Source organism: Dermacentor albipictus, chromosome 1 (genome assembly GCF_038994185.2).
Source record: "Dermacentor albipictus isolate Rhodes 1998 colony chromosome 1, USDA_Dalb.pri_finalv2, whole genome shotgun sequence".
NCBI classification, from domain to species: Eukaryota; Metazoa; Arthropoda; class Arachnida; order Ixodida; family Ixodidae; genus Dermacentor; species Dermacentor albipictus.
In genome coordinates, this window is record NC_091821.1 from 189817357 (window position 1) to 189833262 (window position 15906).

Genomic DNA, 15906 nt, shown 5'->3' on the forward strand with positions numbered 1-15906 from the left:
GTGAACAGATGAAGTTCCGGATGCCGTCTATGTGTCGTAGCACCTCGGCGAATGTGGTAGGCACAGGCACAGCATCTGTGGCGTCGTCGTTGTCCTTGTCCGATGTCACAGCGGTTTCGGCACTAGGCAAAGCCTCCTCTATGGCAACATCCAGCGACACTCTGCTGCAGATTGCAACGCTGTCGTCGGCCTCCACGTACTCGGCAAATGTCGTGGCGAGGTTTTTAAACCCTCAAAATCGTCGTCGGCGAAGCCTGCATTGGCCTTGAGTGGCATCGAGGTTGTTGCGTCCACAGCAGAGGAGGCAGTCTCTCGCTTAAAGCCACAGTGCTTGAACGAGTTAGCGATTGTGCTTCGCGACACTGTGTTCCACGAACTGGCAAGAAAATGCATGGCGTCAAGGACAGTGATCTTTTTTACCGAATCGCTGCGCTCCATAGCCACCTGCCGACGCTGCACTAACTGCTTCCGGTACCCTTGCTTGACACACTTAATGATGCCGGCATCCAGCGGCTGTAGCCGGCTTGTGCAGTTAGGCGGAAAAATAAAAAACAACCTTTATGTTCCTCAGGCTGAATGTATCGGGTGGGTGGCACGGTGCGTTGTCCATGAAAAGCAATATTTTCCTCACCTTAGCACCCATTTTGTTATCCAGCTGCGGGAAAAAATTGCTGAAGAGTGAAGACGTCATCCACGCCTTTTTGTTGAAGTTGTAGCTGCACGGCAGCATCTTCAAGTTCTTAAAGCACCGTGGCTTTGCAAACTTTCCAACAACGAGCACGGGCAGCCTCTCGGAACTGTCCTTGTTAGCACAAAATAGTGCCGTCACACGCTCTTTACTACGCTTGCCACCATGACAGCTGTCGCCCTTAAACGCAAAGGTTTGCTCGGGCTGCACATCGTAAAAGATACCACACTCATCGGCGCTGAAAACGTTGCAGGGCTTGTATGCAGCAGTCATCTCCGGCAGTGACTCCATCTACTTGTTCACCGTCGAAACGTCCACAGAAATGCTTTCTCAGCTGGAACAGCTGTACACAATCCTGTTTCATTTTTTAAAGCAATCCAGCCACCCGTTCGATGCCTGAAAGTCGTCGATGCCGAGAAACAATGCCACAAGGTCCGCCTTTTCTTTTAGAATGGTGCCGTCAACGTTGATTGCAGAGCTCCGTGCTTGATGCAGCCACTTGACGAGAACTTTTTCTGTCTTCTCATGCTGTCCTTCTTTTGCCGCTTTCCGCTTGAGCCTGAACTTGTTGGCATTCTGCAGTGTCATTGCTTTGTTTGCCAGGATCGTCTTAAGTGAAGATTTGGGTATCTTAAGGTCCCGGGCAATGCTGGCTTTCGTGGCTCCATGCCACTTTTCTGCTTCCTCGATAATATTCAGCTTATCGCCGAGCGACAGAACTGTCCGCTTTCGGGACATAGTGCATTGCATTGCTCTGCACAACTCCAAACCTCCACTGAACGCTGGTCGCTAAGATTACGACGAAGAACATGTGCGATAAACCTAGGCCTCTCCGTGCTACCTTGTCGGCGATCTGTTGCTGGGAAACTGGAAGGGGAGAAACGCTTCCCCAACGCAACGAGAGCCGCCGCCGCCGAGGAGAGACGGAGAAAGTGATTGTAGAGAATCAAAGGTGCTATTTCAGTCCAGTGAGCGTCGCGGGCGGCTGCCAGTGGGGGAGAGAGAAACGAACGATGAGACGAGGCAGGAAAGAAGGCTGCGCTGGAGCAAACCGGTTTAGTGGTGTCAAGCGCTCCGCATGCGGAGAGATGGAGCGAGGAAAGAGACCCGCGGCACTTTTCTTTTGTCCGCCGTTCCGTCCTGCGCTTCGCGAGGGTCGTCGTATAATGCAGTCAGGCTTAAAATTGCGTCGGATAACCGGGGTTTTTAATGCATGGTTTCTATGGGCACTTCGCCGGGACTGCACTAATCCGTCGTAAAACCCGGGTTGTCGCAAAACCGGGGGACGTATAACCGTGGTTCCACTGTAAGTGCATCTATGCCCAGTAGCATAGTCAAGTACTGCGATGGCCAGAAAGTGTTGTGTGAGCATGCAGGTAGAAATCCAAACACCTTTCACTTAGTTTGTGAATGGCTACTGCCTTGCATTGAATCAAACAAAATGAAGCACAAGTACCTGATGGGGACACCATGCAAGCTGCAAAAAGAAACAAATAAAAAGTGCTGAGATGATAGGTGTTCTTTTGAGTTGCACCTGCACGATTTGCAACGATCCATTATTGCAGGGCTTTACTTGATTAACAGGTGTGCAACCAAATACCTCCAAATCAACAAAATAGTTATACCATGGAATAATGGGGATGGGAGAATACAGGTAGTTCAAACTATTTTACTGTAAGTGTTGTAGCTTGCATGTGCTGCAAGTAAGCATACGAGAAGTGTGATTTTTGCATTAAAAATATGCAGACCGTACTGTGAGAATACTTTATCAAGTTCAAGGAAAAGTAGTCTGTTAAATGTTACGGAGATAGAGAAAATGAAAAAAAAAAATGCAACTATATAGGTTTCGTAAGACAGAAGTTCTTTAATTTGAGGATTAATTGAATTACTATGTGTATGCAATATGACATTTCTTTTTAAAAATAAATGCGTGTCCAATTTGTTAAAAATGATAATCGGAACAGTACATGTAGTATGTTTTAGTTTGAACAGAAGGAGGAATTCTTCATCCAAGAATTCCATCTGTTGTAGTAATGTATAGTGCCTGTGGAATTCAGGACGTATATTATTTGCCATCATACATAGATGGGAGGGTGGAAGAAAGAAACGCTGCTCACAGGCAGCTTGATCAGCCCACAGAGCCTCATTTATTTATTTTCGCACGGTATACGCAAAATTGGCATATTGAGTAAAATGTAACAAACAGGATAATGATAGAGTCTCCAACAACAACAAATTCTGCTGACGATACAAACCATGCAATAGCATGAAATCACAGTGATAGGAAATATGCAAAACTAAGCACTGCACATATTGCAGAGATTCCAACAAGAACAAGAAAATAAATCAAAGCCATCTAATTTGTAGGCGGTCAAAAGACGGTAATGTGTGAGATAAATGCGGTTGTTCGGTATTAAGGCGAGGAGTATGAACTAATTAGCTTTCTGCATATATAGTTCGGTAGCATGGTAACTTATTTTGCAAATTTGCTAGAATTTATAAACTACTGGGGCTTTGTCTCATCTCTGTTTTGAACTTCATGCTTAGTCTGTATTTATATAAGCTCTGTGTACTGATTACTCTGGCATTGAGAAAAAGTTGAGCTGTGTGGGATCGGTATGGTGCTTTACAAACATGACGAATGTATTTTTTCTGTAAAAGATGAATGTGTGGCAAGCTATAGGGAGCTGAGGTTCCCCATACCAGTTGTCACTAATTGAGGTGAGAATAAAAAAGCGAGTTATAAAGAAGCAATTTAAATTGTTCATGTTGGTAGTTGAGTTGCTGTTTTACCTGGCCTACTATGCTGGTGATTGGAGCTAACTTTGTGGTTAGATAGTTTATGTAATCGTCCCAACACATATGACACAAAAAAAATAGAGAAACACTGCACCAAGACATTTGAAACTCTCTACAATATTTATATGACAGGAGTTCAGTACTATGGGTTGGTGTGGCAAAATTATTTTGTTCATTAGTCGGAAAATGACTGCCTTAGTTTTCTGTTCATTTATACGCGTGGAGTTTGATGTTGCCCATTTTCCAGTGCTGTCAAGGTTTCGTTACATGCAGATATTATTTCTTAAATATTTTTCCCTGAGAAGATAGATCTGCATAAATAATAAATCTTATAAGAGGAGAGATCCCAGTATGCTACCTTGTGGTACAACAGTTTGGATAAGTTTAACTGCAGAACAAGCATTAGTTAGCTGAACCACTTGCTTTCTATGTGATAAATATGATCGTAATAATTGTAAAGCCTTTCCTCAAATCCCGTATTGATGTAAATTTTGCAACAAAATGCCAGGATTCACCAAGTCGAAAGCCTTTGCAAAATCAACAAATACACCAAGTGCCATAGACTGTTTTTCAAGCTGTTCAACTATAAATTATTTCTGTGCAAAAAATTCCAGTTCAATTGATTTGTTTTTAGTGAAGCCAAATTGATGTGAAGTAAGCAGTTGTTACTTTTCAAGGAATTTGGATAAACAAAAGTGCAAAAGTTTTTCAAAGACCTTTGAGGTCATAGGTAGTATAGACACCGGCCTATAGTTGCCCAAATCATTTCGGTTACCTTTTTTTATGTATTACGGTTACCTTTGCTATCTGCATTCTTGTCGGAAAAAACTGCTGTCATTATGCACATATATGGCAGCAGAATTTTCTGAATAATCGGGCAATTTAAGAAAACCAAATTTGAATGAGAAAACAACTCATTTTGAAGAATTTGGTAGTCGGCGACGAATGATAGTTTCATGCTACGTCGACAATATCTTCACATAGGCGGTATGAATTAAGCGAAGCCAGCCACGCTTTTGTGTGCATTCCGGCCCCGCACCTGATAGCGTTGTCCGCAATGGGACACTGCTATCATGAAAAGTGCTGGTAGCGGGGAGCCAATGCTTCGTCTGCCTCTCGCTCGAACGGGTCACCGAAACTCGAGATTACGCAACCTTCAATACTATAAACATGCGGGAAGACAGCTTACATGATGCCACGCCATCTCGACACGCCACTCTTTGCACACATGGCAGATTACCAGATTACCCCTAAAGCAGGGTCTACAGCTGCGTATGCGCTCAGCCGCGCGAACAGCCGTGCGCAGCCTTGGCCGAGACGGGTGCCAGACGGGTGCCAACGAGCGTGCTTGATCGCGTTACTGCGAGCTCCCACCCGTCCTCCTCTTTCCCTTTGCACGCGCGGGGAGGCGGCCCTCGTGCGTGAAGCCACCGTCTTTCTTTCTTACCCTCGCACTTAAATTGCAGTGCACGGGGCGCGATAGGAAGTTATTGCACTTGGACTTATGGAACATGATGCAGCTTCACTTCGGCAGTCGCTCTTGTCGGCGCGATTTGAGAGGTGCATTTGCAAGCAGCCGCCTGTAATTCAATCATTTGACCATCTGCCTCCGCGGAAGTTTCCAATTATTGGCTCGGCTTTTCTTTGCTGTGGAAGCGAAATTTCGTTATATTGTAACTGCATAAAAACACTTCGTTATATTGAGCTTCTAATTACATGCATGTTCTATGGACAAGAGGCTATAAAAAGTTAAATACTTCGTTATATTGAGAATTTTGTTATATTGAAGTTCGTTATATCAGTGTTTAACTGTACTGTTTTTTAGGCTCTGTGTCACAGATATTTCCCGAGCTGTTACATGTTGCAGAAGTATAGTCACTGTTCGGTGTACTCACGTATACAAAGACTGGCAAGCCACTGCTTGTGCCAGTCTTTAAATGCATCAGCTAAATCGTTTCCATATAATTCTTGGCCATTGACTTGTAGTTTCGAGGGTGCGGCGTGAAACTTGTGGCAGTGGGGGGAGCATGTTCACTCGAGACAATAGCAATTATGTCTGTCGTGTTCAACATTCAGGAAAGAAAGATGGTATTCTTTTCGTGTGCATCGGCAATCAAAATAAAGTTATTTTCAGTAATAAAAGTTTGAAAAAAGTCGTAAAATTCCAGGAACTTAGTAATGCCGCCATTCGGTGGGTGGTACGAGACAGGAAGTACTGTTTTGTCCGCATGCAATGTAAGCACTTCAGAGTCAAACGCCATTAGGCAATAACATTCAATTAGTCATAGTGTCTACGAACTGGGAGAACCGGGAATTCTCAGGGAATTTGAATATTCTGGAAATACTCAGGGAAAACTCAGAAAATTTGTGCTTCTATCAGGAAAAATTAGCTGTAATTTTATTGAAAGTGAATGAAAGTCACGCTAATGCTGGCTCCAGTAACAGAGGAATCGTAACAAATTATATTTGACACCCTGTCGTCGGCTCGAGGAGTTTCCAGAGTACAGTCAACGACCGATTTTCCAGCCGCTCGATTTTTCTGACATGCCCGATAATTTGCACGGTTTTGCGGCACCACCAAGTACCCCATGGAGTCAATGTATAAGAACATCTGAAATTTGGGATGCAGGAACACTTCACCGACCGATATTTCGGACTTTTTGCCTTGACTGCAGGTCCGAAATGGCATTAATCAAAGCCACCACTGTCGCAATTTTGATTATCTCGCCGCCTCGAACCGGCGCTCTAGCACGCAGAAGCCGCTGGCAGCCGTAGCCACCACCGTGGCAATGCCAGGCCTAGCTGCTTCTACGTTCGCTATTAAAGGGACCCTGAAACGATTTTGGCGATTTTCTACAAACGTACTGAGTCGTTAGAGTAGGTTCTTCTGATCATTAATTGATGCATCTAAGTGCTCTGCGTAAAGCGTGTAATTTATTATAAGGTTTTAAAAATACACATCGCTGCCGATCGCAGCGCACTGCTCGGCGGAATTTTAAGCCGCCCCTACCCATATGATGCAAATAACCCATATTACGTCACATGGGCGAGCTATCTGATTGGCTGACCAGGGCGCGTGGTCGATAATTTTTCCAACTTTATGGTGAACAAATGATGCTCGTAATAGTTGGAATGTTAGTTACTTTGTTTTTGTAAAAAAAATAACTTAAAGAGAATACACAAGAACAGTTTTTTAGTACACTTCAGCACTTCCGGCACACAGCAAGTGTCGTCTGCTTGTGTTACAACGTACTCCATTTTGACGAGAGCTCCGTGGTCAGAGTCGGTCTCAGTCTTTTCGCGAGCACTATGATTCGACTTTGTTGCCTTGTGGACTGCAAACCTAGCGACCTGCAAACCGCGAGTCCAGTATTAGGGCAAACGCAAGCGCAAGGGGACAGGGTCTGGCCGCTTGACTGTGCCGGGATGAGCCACGAGATGAGCAGAAGGGCAAATGTGCACGGTCTGCACGGTGCAGCCACCTGGTGGCACAGAGCTCAACCATACACAGTAGCAGCAACGAAGTGTATTCTTTGCTGCTGGTGTGTATTTTTCGCAGGAGTGTAATCATCAACACGTTGATTTATAAATGTTTAAAATGCTTTACACTTGGTTAGAGCAGTATTAGCGCTTTGTTTGACTGGTTAAGCGCTGCGCCAGCAAGTGTCTGGACCGTGCAGACCGATCAGGCTGCTCACGTACGTCTACGCTAAAGTTCCTTCATCAGCTTGAGTTTATGCCTCCAGTCATTTGCCGAAATGACCAGCTTGCCTGTTTTTAGCGGAGTACCGGACACGTTCGGCGCTACTACAGAATGCTCGCAACGCACGCTGCTTCGATAGCTCTCGGTCGACGGCCAAGCGGCTAGCGGAGAGGTCTCGCGCGGGAGGGGGCGTGCTCCTAAACAACCGGAAGTGAACGATGTGACGTCGCATCGTGACGCTGTACCAGTGAAGGCGGAGCTTAGCGCCGCTCGCTCGGCGAGCGAGTTGAGGAGGAAAAGCATAGCTAGGGAGGAGGGTAACTTCTAATCGCTTGCAGCTCCATTAATACGTAACGCTTCACTTAAATTGTGGTGCGAATGTTCTACTTAAGCTGTGCCCTACGCGCCTACAAAATTTGTCCGAACCGTTTCAGGGGCCCTTTAAGCTTCTTGCCGTGCGGTGCCGTGTTTTTCATTGAAAGAATTCGCCGCTGTCAGCAGTGGCACTGACTCCACCGTTGTGATCCTCCAGATTGTCTTCAGAGCTCAGAAAACACAACGCGTTGCCTAAGGCCGGTTTTTGAAAGTCAGCTTCGCCTCATTACTCAATGTTAGGCGGTGAAGCATACGCAAACTATGGCGGTGAAGCTTAACAAGTGTGAGAAGGGGCAATTGTCACGGGACGCAGTATGTATTCCTTAATTATATGTGCGTGCATCCCCATCTCCTGTTGCACTATGAGCACCGATATACCTAATAAGTGTACTGGCAGGCCTCCAGAGCTTTTTCGGACGTGCCTGTGGTGATTTTAGCCCTTAAGGGCAGTTAGACAGGCACTCATTTTTTCGGACTGCCCAATTTTTAGGACGTTTTCGCGGCCCTTAGGGAGTCTGAAAAATCGGACATTGACTGTACAACTGATCAAGAGGATGCTTCAAACGGCCCTTGGGGTGAGCACGTGGTGGAAGGAGGACGAGAACAGAAAGGATTCATGCATTCAGGAATGAACAGGAAAGGAAGCGTGCCTCCGCCTCTTTGAAAAAGCTTGAACTCGAAAAATGAAGTGTTGGCTGATGCCGAGATGCAGGTGTCCCTTGTCCTAACCAAAATAAACTTTAAAGCAGTGCAACCCATCACTGAGGTGTTGTGTACGGGCTGAGAGTATGTCAGTACAGTTGAGGTTGGCTTTCCAGATGCTGAGAGAGAATCTTAGTTATGACGAAGTTCAGGCCTCATACCACTGAGCTTGCTATCAATTGATAGAAATAGGTCATATTCGAAAATATTTGCTTCTGTATGCATCTCCTTTTCATTGGTATTTGAATATGTTAGACTCCATTTGGAATGGGTTTTGCTTTTTTTTTTCAAATGTATTTTATTCGTAGTGTATTTTACTAACACCTTGCTTCTGTTTTCTTCTTGAATAAAATAAACATTACACCTTACTATTCAAACTGGATTAAGTCATTTTTTGTTTCAACATGCTTCCTAGAGAGTGGCAGCATCGGGCAACATGGTGTCAGCCTGTCTTGACGTATAACAAAGTTCTGTCTCATTCAGAAAATTTTCCAAAGGCACTTAAGGAAAACCTGTAAAACTCAGGAAATTTAGAAATGTCAACTTAGTAGACACCCTGATTAGTTGACATTCAATATTTTCCTGAAGCAATACAGCAACCCTCTGGCATCGATTCGGTTTAGGTAGTGTTTTGTATTGCTCCAGCCTAAAAACATCTTGGTCATTTGTGCACTTTGAATTCACCAAACATCTCTTCTAAGGGGAACACCTTGTTTCTAACAGGCCTGGCCTTCTGGTGTATATATTTTTAGAGAAACAGGTGATAACCTTGACACAACAGCAATCGCTTCAGGTGGCAAGTAAAAGTGTGTGTCCATTACAGCCATTCGAAGTCCTCGGTACTCTTGACACGTATGGCTCCGGCTTCATCAGTTTTTCGCACCGAGGCCTTGCCACTCAGATGCCAAACATAGTGATAGCCCTTTTCTTTGGCCACAGCGTTTATCGATTGAAGTAGTTCCCTATCATGCCGAGTCAAGTTTTCCTGAATGTACACACGTGGTGTGCTCTCTTTCAGCTTACTTTTATTTGCCAACCATGCATCTTTTGTCGTTTGTCTTGCAAATCAAGCTATTATACCAGGTCTGTTATCTCTTTTAGAGGGCATCCTGTGAACAGAAGCAACATCACATGGCATGATGTGTGGAACCTCAAGTTTTTAGTGATGGTGTCTAATGAAGCAGTTAGGTCCTCAACCAGTGCTGCTACAGTTCCATGGGCTTACTTTTGACGTCGACTTCGGAATTCGAGTTCATGCAGTTCTCGCTGGAATTGCGCTTGCACGACTTCATTGTTATCATCCGTCTGTTCCAGCTCTGCAACCCTCGTTTTGAGTGCCTTTATCTCGGTATCGTGCCGGTCTATCTTCTTTTCAAATAAATCAAACTTATTCAAGACAAAGCCGATAGCTTGTTCCATTTTCTCAACTGTTATTTTCAGGGCAGGTAAGCATTCAAGCCTTTGTTTGATAGATGCAAGAATAACTTTGATATTAGTGTCAGAATTACTGTCTTCACTAGAAACGGAACGTTGCTCAGTGCAGCATGTTGGACAATGCCAAACTTTTCTGGCAGTCTCATTTCTCCCTTTGTAGGATTTTTGATCAGTTCAGTGCATTTAGCAAAGTAGTATCTATGACCACATTCAGTGCACTTTATATTTGCTCCCTTATGGCAATGGCCCTTTTGTATGAAAGGCATGTGTCCGACATCGCAATAGCAGTAGTTTGGCATCACACTTCAGTGATGTGGAGTACATATGCAGACAGGAGTGGCACTAGCAGCAGAAGCTGCATAAACTGCGGCATGAACAAAGAATAACTGAGGAAAATAAACCAGTGCATTTACCTGCAAATTCGTAGATGCACAGTTACGATGCGTACATAATGCGCGGCGGTGGCGACAGCAGCAGCGGTAGCTGCTGCTGTCGCCACCGCCGCGACCAAAATGGTTTCGTAGCCAGGGGATGGGGTTTATCTGGGGATTGCAGTATACTGGTGCTTGCGCAGTCAGGGGCACTGCAGATCAGACGAAGAACGATGCTGAAGGCAGGTGCTTTAAAGCAGCACAGTAGGAATTTGGCACTTGTAGTTGGCTGCCGGAGGTAGGAACAGGATCCGACTTGAGTGCAACTGCACGGCTGATCAGCCACTGCAAATTTGTAGATGGACTGCTACGATGTGTACATGATGCTGTCGCTGCTGCCAAATGGTTTTGTAGCCAAGAGACGGGGATTTTCTGGTGCTTGCAGTATCCTGGTGCTTGCACAGTAAGGGGCACCGCAAGGCAGTCAAAGAAGGATGATCAAGGCAGATGCATCGAAGCAGCGCAGTAGGAATTTGGCACTTGTAGTCACTAGGCAAAGGGAGGAATAAGAATCCTACTTGAGTGAAACCGCATGACTGATCAGCAACTGCAAGTTCGTAGATGCACAGTTACAATGTGTACTCGATGCTGCAGGAAAAGCTCTTAAAGTTGAATCTTTTTGAAAAAATAATTCCAGCCGATCCTGGTACTGGGCATATAAGCAAAGGTGGCCAGCCAGTGGCAAAGAGCATTTACTAATGAAAAGCTTTGTGAATTCGGCCCCTCTTACTTGCGATATCGAATCTCGGTATCAGAAACCAGGCACCAGAGTGTGTAGAATTAAAATACACGTGTGTACATTGGTGAAATGCATGTTAAAGCACTTTTAAAATTTAATCTGAAGCCTTTCATTATGTCAACCTTCATATTCACAGAGTAGGCTTGAGACATAAAGGCCCATATGTTTAATTGGTCCTGCATTCTACAAACTGCAAGGAACCATGAGCCTAAGGATTTTGTACATCAATTGACAGAAGAAATTAAGGGCTCTACACGGGAAAATGAAGAGCATTAAGTGAATTTTATTCTTTGGTATATCCTAGACAAACGCATGCATTCACTTGTGCATATACCGATTCTTGTTTGGGAACATGGCGATACTGCTCTAGCGAGACAAAATATTTGGGCTTGAAAATGTGTGAATAGTAACTTCTCCAAAAGGGTAATTTGCTGCTTCAAAGCAGCAAATTACACGTTATACAAGTTCATGTTATAGAAAAAAGTTACCGATTAAATTACTTCATTAAAAAAGGTATTTGATTACAGTTACCAATTACTGACCCCACGAAAGTTACTGACGAATTACTCAAAAGTAATTGATCACTTCACTACTTTCCACTGAAGTTTTATTTCCATTGCATAAGATACATTAAACAGTAAGAGCTAGCCTGGCACTATAGTGCATCCTTTGCAGCCCTTCATGCATTGCGTGTCTGCACTAACAAATGCTTTTTAAAAAAATTGTTGCTCATTGTCTCTTGTTTTTGTTGTGAAGACTTCGGCAGCAACACTGAAAACTCACTTGAGGAGAAAGAGAGGAAAAGAGAGGGAGGTTAGCCAGCTAGCTTTATGTGCACGCCTCTATACCTTCTCTCTCTTCCCCTTCTCCCTTCCCCCAGCGTAGGGTAGCCAACCAGACTCTTGACTGGTTAACATCCCTGCCTTCCTTCTATCCATCTCTCTCTGGGCAGTAGGGGGTGGTGTAATGTTTATGAATCTTGTGCAGAAGATTGCGAATGCTTAGTACTTTCTTGGTCTTCTATGAAGCGCAGCACTTTATTATAGCTTGTACTGAAAGAAGAAACTCTCGGTTGGGCTAATGAAAAGCTGGGAAAAAGAAACAATGTTCGTGTGTAATATCCTGGCATTACCGTCCTAAGTGGCCTTTGCTATTGAGGCATATGAACACCGCTTCAGTGAGGAAACAAACGCTAAGCCCCTAGGTTCGCCTGTCTGAACAGCCGCATTTGCGAGGCTGCTGCATGGCAGGATCTTGGGCTGTAGTTTTCGCCAAATTTGGATTCTCAAAGTTGCTTCACCTGTTACAGCTTGTCTTATCAATAAAGTAACTGGTTACATGTAACCAGTTACTGAAAAAAGTAATTAAATTACAGTTAGCGTTATCAAGCAAAGTAATTGATAAGTTATAGAATTAACAGTAAATGTAATTGATTACATCTAATTAATGATGTTACGTACAAGTCTGCTCCAAAGTGAGGTTTTAGCTGTCCAAAAAGTTGCTCCGAAGTTGCTTGGACCAGTCACATCACTGATTTCTGATAAAATTCATATGGCTGCTGCATGAAAAGCTGAAAGCAGTGAATTGCAGCATGTGAAATGACAAGAGGATTGTATATGTGTGTTTGTAATAATGAAGAATTGCTGTTTGTTTCAGAATGAAAGTGTTGGCTTGACACCATTGCCTCGAGCCAAATGTGTGGTCAACTCACCACGGCGGCAGGTGTCCCACAACAGAAAAGTTTTTGTGTCACCACTGAAAGCTGGTTGCTATCCTGTGTCACCCAAGCACCATACTTATCACTTTAGCCAAAGTCCAGCCAAGGTGAGGTAGCTGTTAATCGCAGTAAAAGCCTTTTCTCTATCTTCTTTCGTTCTTTTTTGTTTCGTGTTGTATTTATCCAGCAGGCTTGGTACTTAGTGACAGTTTTCTTGCTCTAAAGTATGATTGAAATTTCTAAGAATCATTTCAGTGTTATTATGCATAGTGTGAAAGAAAAACTAGACTCTCTACCAGCTCAAATTTTAGTGTATGAGCTTAGTTAGATGCTAGAAATTGAAGTGTCATGTGTATGTTGGTGTTTTTTTTTATCATAGAGAGGTGAAGTATCCTTTGCATTTTGATATTTTACTAGTCATAGAGAGGTGATTAGGTTATTCATTTTCATTTAACAACTGCAGGATCTGCGTGTCATCAATCGTATGGTTCAGAGCAGCGAGAATGTGAGCAAGCGCATCTTGCATGAGGATGATATTTCGGAAGATGATTCCCCTGCCACAAAGCGGTGTTTCTTCAAGAAGATTCAAACAGTAATGAAGGAGCGCCAAGACGTCTGTGGTGGAGGCAGCAGCGCAGACAACTGAAGGGAGGGAATGGGAAGACGAAGTTTTCTGCCATTATATATTTAAAGCACTGTCATTTTCATTTTCTGATAGACTGGCATCCCTCATCTGTTTTCTCATTCACTGTTGCTTTCATTTACACATTTAGGGACTGTTCTTGTGCACATGTGACTGCATTGACAGTGTGCAGGCTCCGCCTGAGCATTGTGCAAGAATGGCTGCACCAACTACATGTGCCGGGGCATGTAAATGGAGTTATCCTTGAAATGAGAAGCGTGAAAGCTGAGTGGTCTGTCTTGTGTGAGCAGATTTCATCATTTTTGCATCTCAGTGGCTATCACAGGAGGAAGCGTAGTCTATTTGTGTGTGTGTGTTTCTTTTAGAACATTTCAGAAACAAAAGCTCCATTTGCTTGAAATGCTTCTGCACTAAGCACTGCAGTGTCTGTGTGGTGCATCGTCATTTGTCACTATGCAGCCACACAAAATGCCTCATTGCACTAATGTGTGCAAACTTTTGTTTCTTGCGCTATGTTTAACATTTACGATATGCACTTGTAGTACTATTGTTGTTTTTCCTGGTCGAATCTGTCATGCTATCTTAAGTTTTGAGTCTCCAAGAGATTAAGTTGTTAAGTGATTAAGTGATTAAGACCAGCATGAATTGTTGTAATATTTTATGCTTATTTAGATTTAAATCTTTAGTGTTTTATTCTAAACTTACAAAGCTTCGAAAATGTATGGCATATTCACTTTATTTTGCCATTTAACTATAGCTTAAAGCCTGTGTTTGTTTTGTACTTTGCAAGCGTGTCGCCATGTTTGTCCTGTGTCATGTTGACAAAAAAATATATGTATCTCTGTCTCATACAGGGGTGTATTTCTCCCAAGCATTCATTTTCTTCATCACGTTGTATGTTAACTTGTAACTCGCAGTCATTTTGAGTGCACAGATAACTGTAACAAAATATTTTAACGGCTTAGTAGCATCAAAATAATTTCTTACTGCATTTTTAGATATATATCTATATATATAATAAATGTGCAGGTTTGTGTAATCGTACTCTAAAAGGTAAATGCAGACATGCTTCAGAAGATGCAAAAACCTGCATGGCTGGTCATATTATGCTACACCTTTAGCATGAGGGCTGTTTTCCACTTGTTCTTATGATGCATCACATGCCACTACATTTTTTAAGCACATATAGTTGTGTAAAGAAAAAGAAACGTAGTAGCCTATGTTTTGCCTTTTCGTCCATATGTAAATACGTGTTCCAGATACACTGCTGGTTCCTCTATCTTTACCATACTGTGCAGGAATGCTGTCTTTTTTAACTGGTTTGTATGGTCCTGTTTTAGTGCTGTAGCAGCTGGTCATACATTTTCTTCAATATTCAAAAGTTTGCTTATGACATTCAGTACTAGACAAGGCATCCAGGCAAGCACTGGGAAACTTCTACTGGTGTTCCAAGTTTCGCTTGCATTTGTAGTGTTGCAAATTTGTGTCGTGCATACTTTGTCAGGTTTTTATGTAGCAGAAAACTGTTTTAATTGTGCTAGTACCCATATCGAAACTGGTATCATCTGTATTTTGTGCCCCAACATTAATTTCTGTCTTATGTTGTGGTCAAGCTTAGGTTGAGTTTGTGTTCGCCTTAATTTGATAGCTTGATCATGGCACCAAAACTACTACTATTACCATGAGGTGTTCAGTCTGGGTTTGACCTGGTGTTTCCTTTACGACCATGTCCCTATGCATGCTTTGAGTAAACAGTAAAGTGATTGTTCTGCCTTGTGGATAACTCATATTCCAAGGCTTTGTATTTGTAGTGTATAGCCGTCTTTTTTCCCCCTCCTCATGTTGCCTATTACGTTGTAGTCCGTGAGTGCTGGCTGCCTGTCCAATGATGGATGCACTGTAGCTTCAACTGTTCATAGTCGTGTGTTGTGATGGTTAAAAGGAAGCTCCTGTTGATTTAAGAGCAAACAAAGCTGTTGTGACCTGCTGCTGCTGTGCCATCAGAAGTGCCTGCAATGCTTTCGAGGTGATCCCAGGATTAACCTTTTGTAGAAGTCTGAAAAATATGCCTTGTCAGATGTGGTTGTCACTAGAAACAGGGCATTTCTGCTACCTGTGGTCACATTCCCACAACTCGTGCACTCTTCTGGGTTTTTTCATCGTAATTAGCTGCTGTTCATCTGCATTTCCCAGTGGGGTAGATATACCAGTTTAAATGCAGATATATATGTATGTTTACAAATATAAATATATATACACATGCCTCTATTTCTTTCTCCTGGTTATGAGCCACAATTTGGCCATGCTGAATTAGATCGTGTACCATCCATTCATGCCTGTTGTGTCATTAGGCTGCTGAACATTTTGTTTCATTATCATCGTTTGCTTGGAAAGTCGTATGCAAATGGTGAAAATAAAGTGCAGTGTTGGATTGTATGATTTCAGACCACTCTAACTTTTTTAACTTCTGCCAATGAGGTATGCACAGTTGTTTTAGAGTTGCTTGCAAAGTGGTGGCTGGTGCAATATGTTTAAGGGACACTAAAGGCAAATACGAAGTCGACATGGACTGTTTAAATACCATTCCAGAAACCTCGCGACGCATGTTTCGTGCCAAGAAAATACTTAGTTTACGAGAAAATTGCATCTGAAGGGTCCGAATACATTTATCGCAT

General features: G+C 43.2%; 1 protein-coding gene across 3 annotated transcripts in view; it reads left to right on the forward strand.

Moving 5' to 3' along the window:
• Positions 1-15667, forward strand: part of LOC135898039 (retinoblastoma-like protein 2) — a 127558-nt gene extending 111891 nt beyond the window's left edge. For 2 of the 3 annotated variants that reach the window (XM_065426771.2, XM_065426772.2), the window contains 2 exons: positions 12528-12695; positions 13052-15667. In XM_065426771.2, coding sequence (XP_065282843.1) covers positions 12528-12695; positions 13052-13234 — 351 coding nt within the window. In that variant the 3' untranslated portion in view covers positions 13235-15667. Of the gene's footprint in view, positions 1-9368; positions 9669-12527; positions 12696-13051 lie in introns of those variants that run through there. The other variant, XM_065426773.2, reaches the window with a different exon arrangement.
• Positions 15668-15906: the final 239 nt, after the last annotated feature.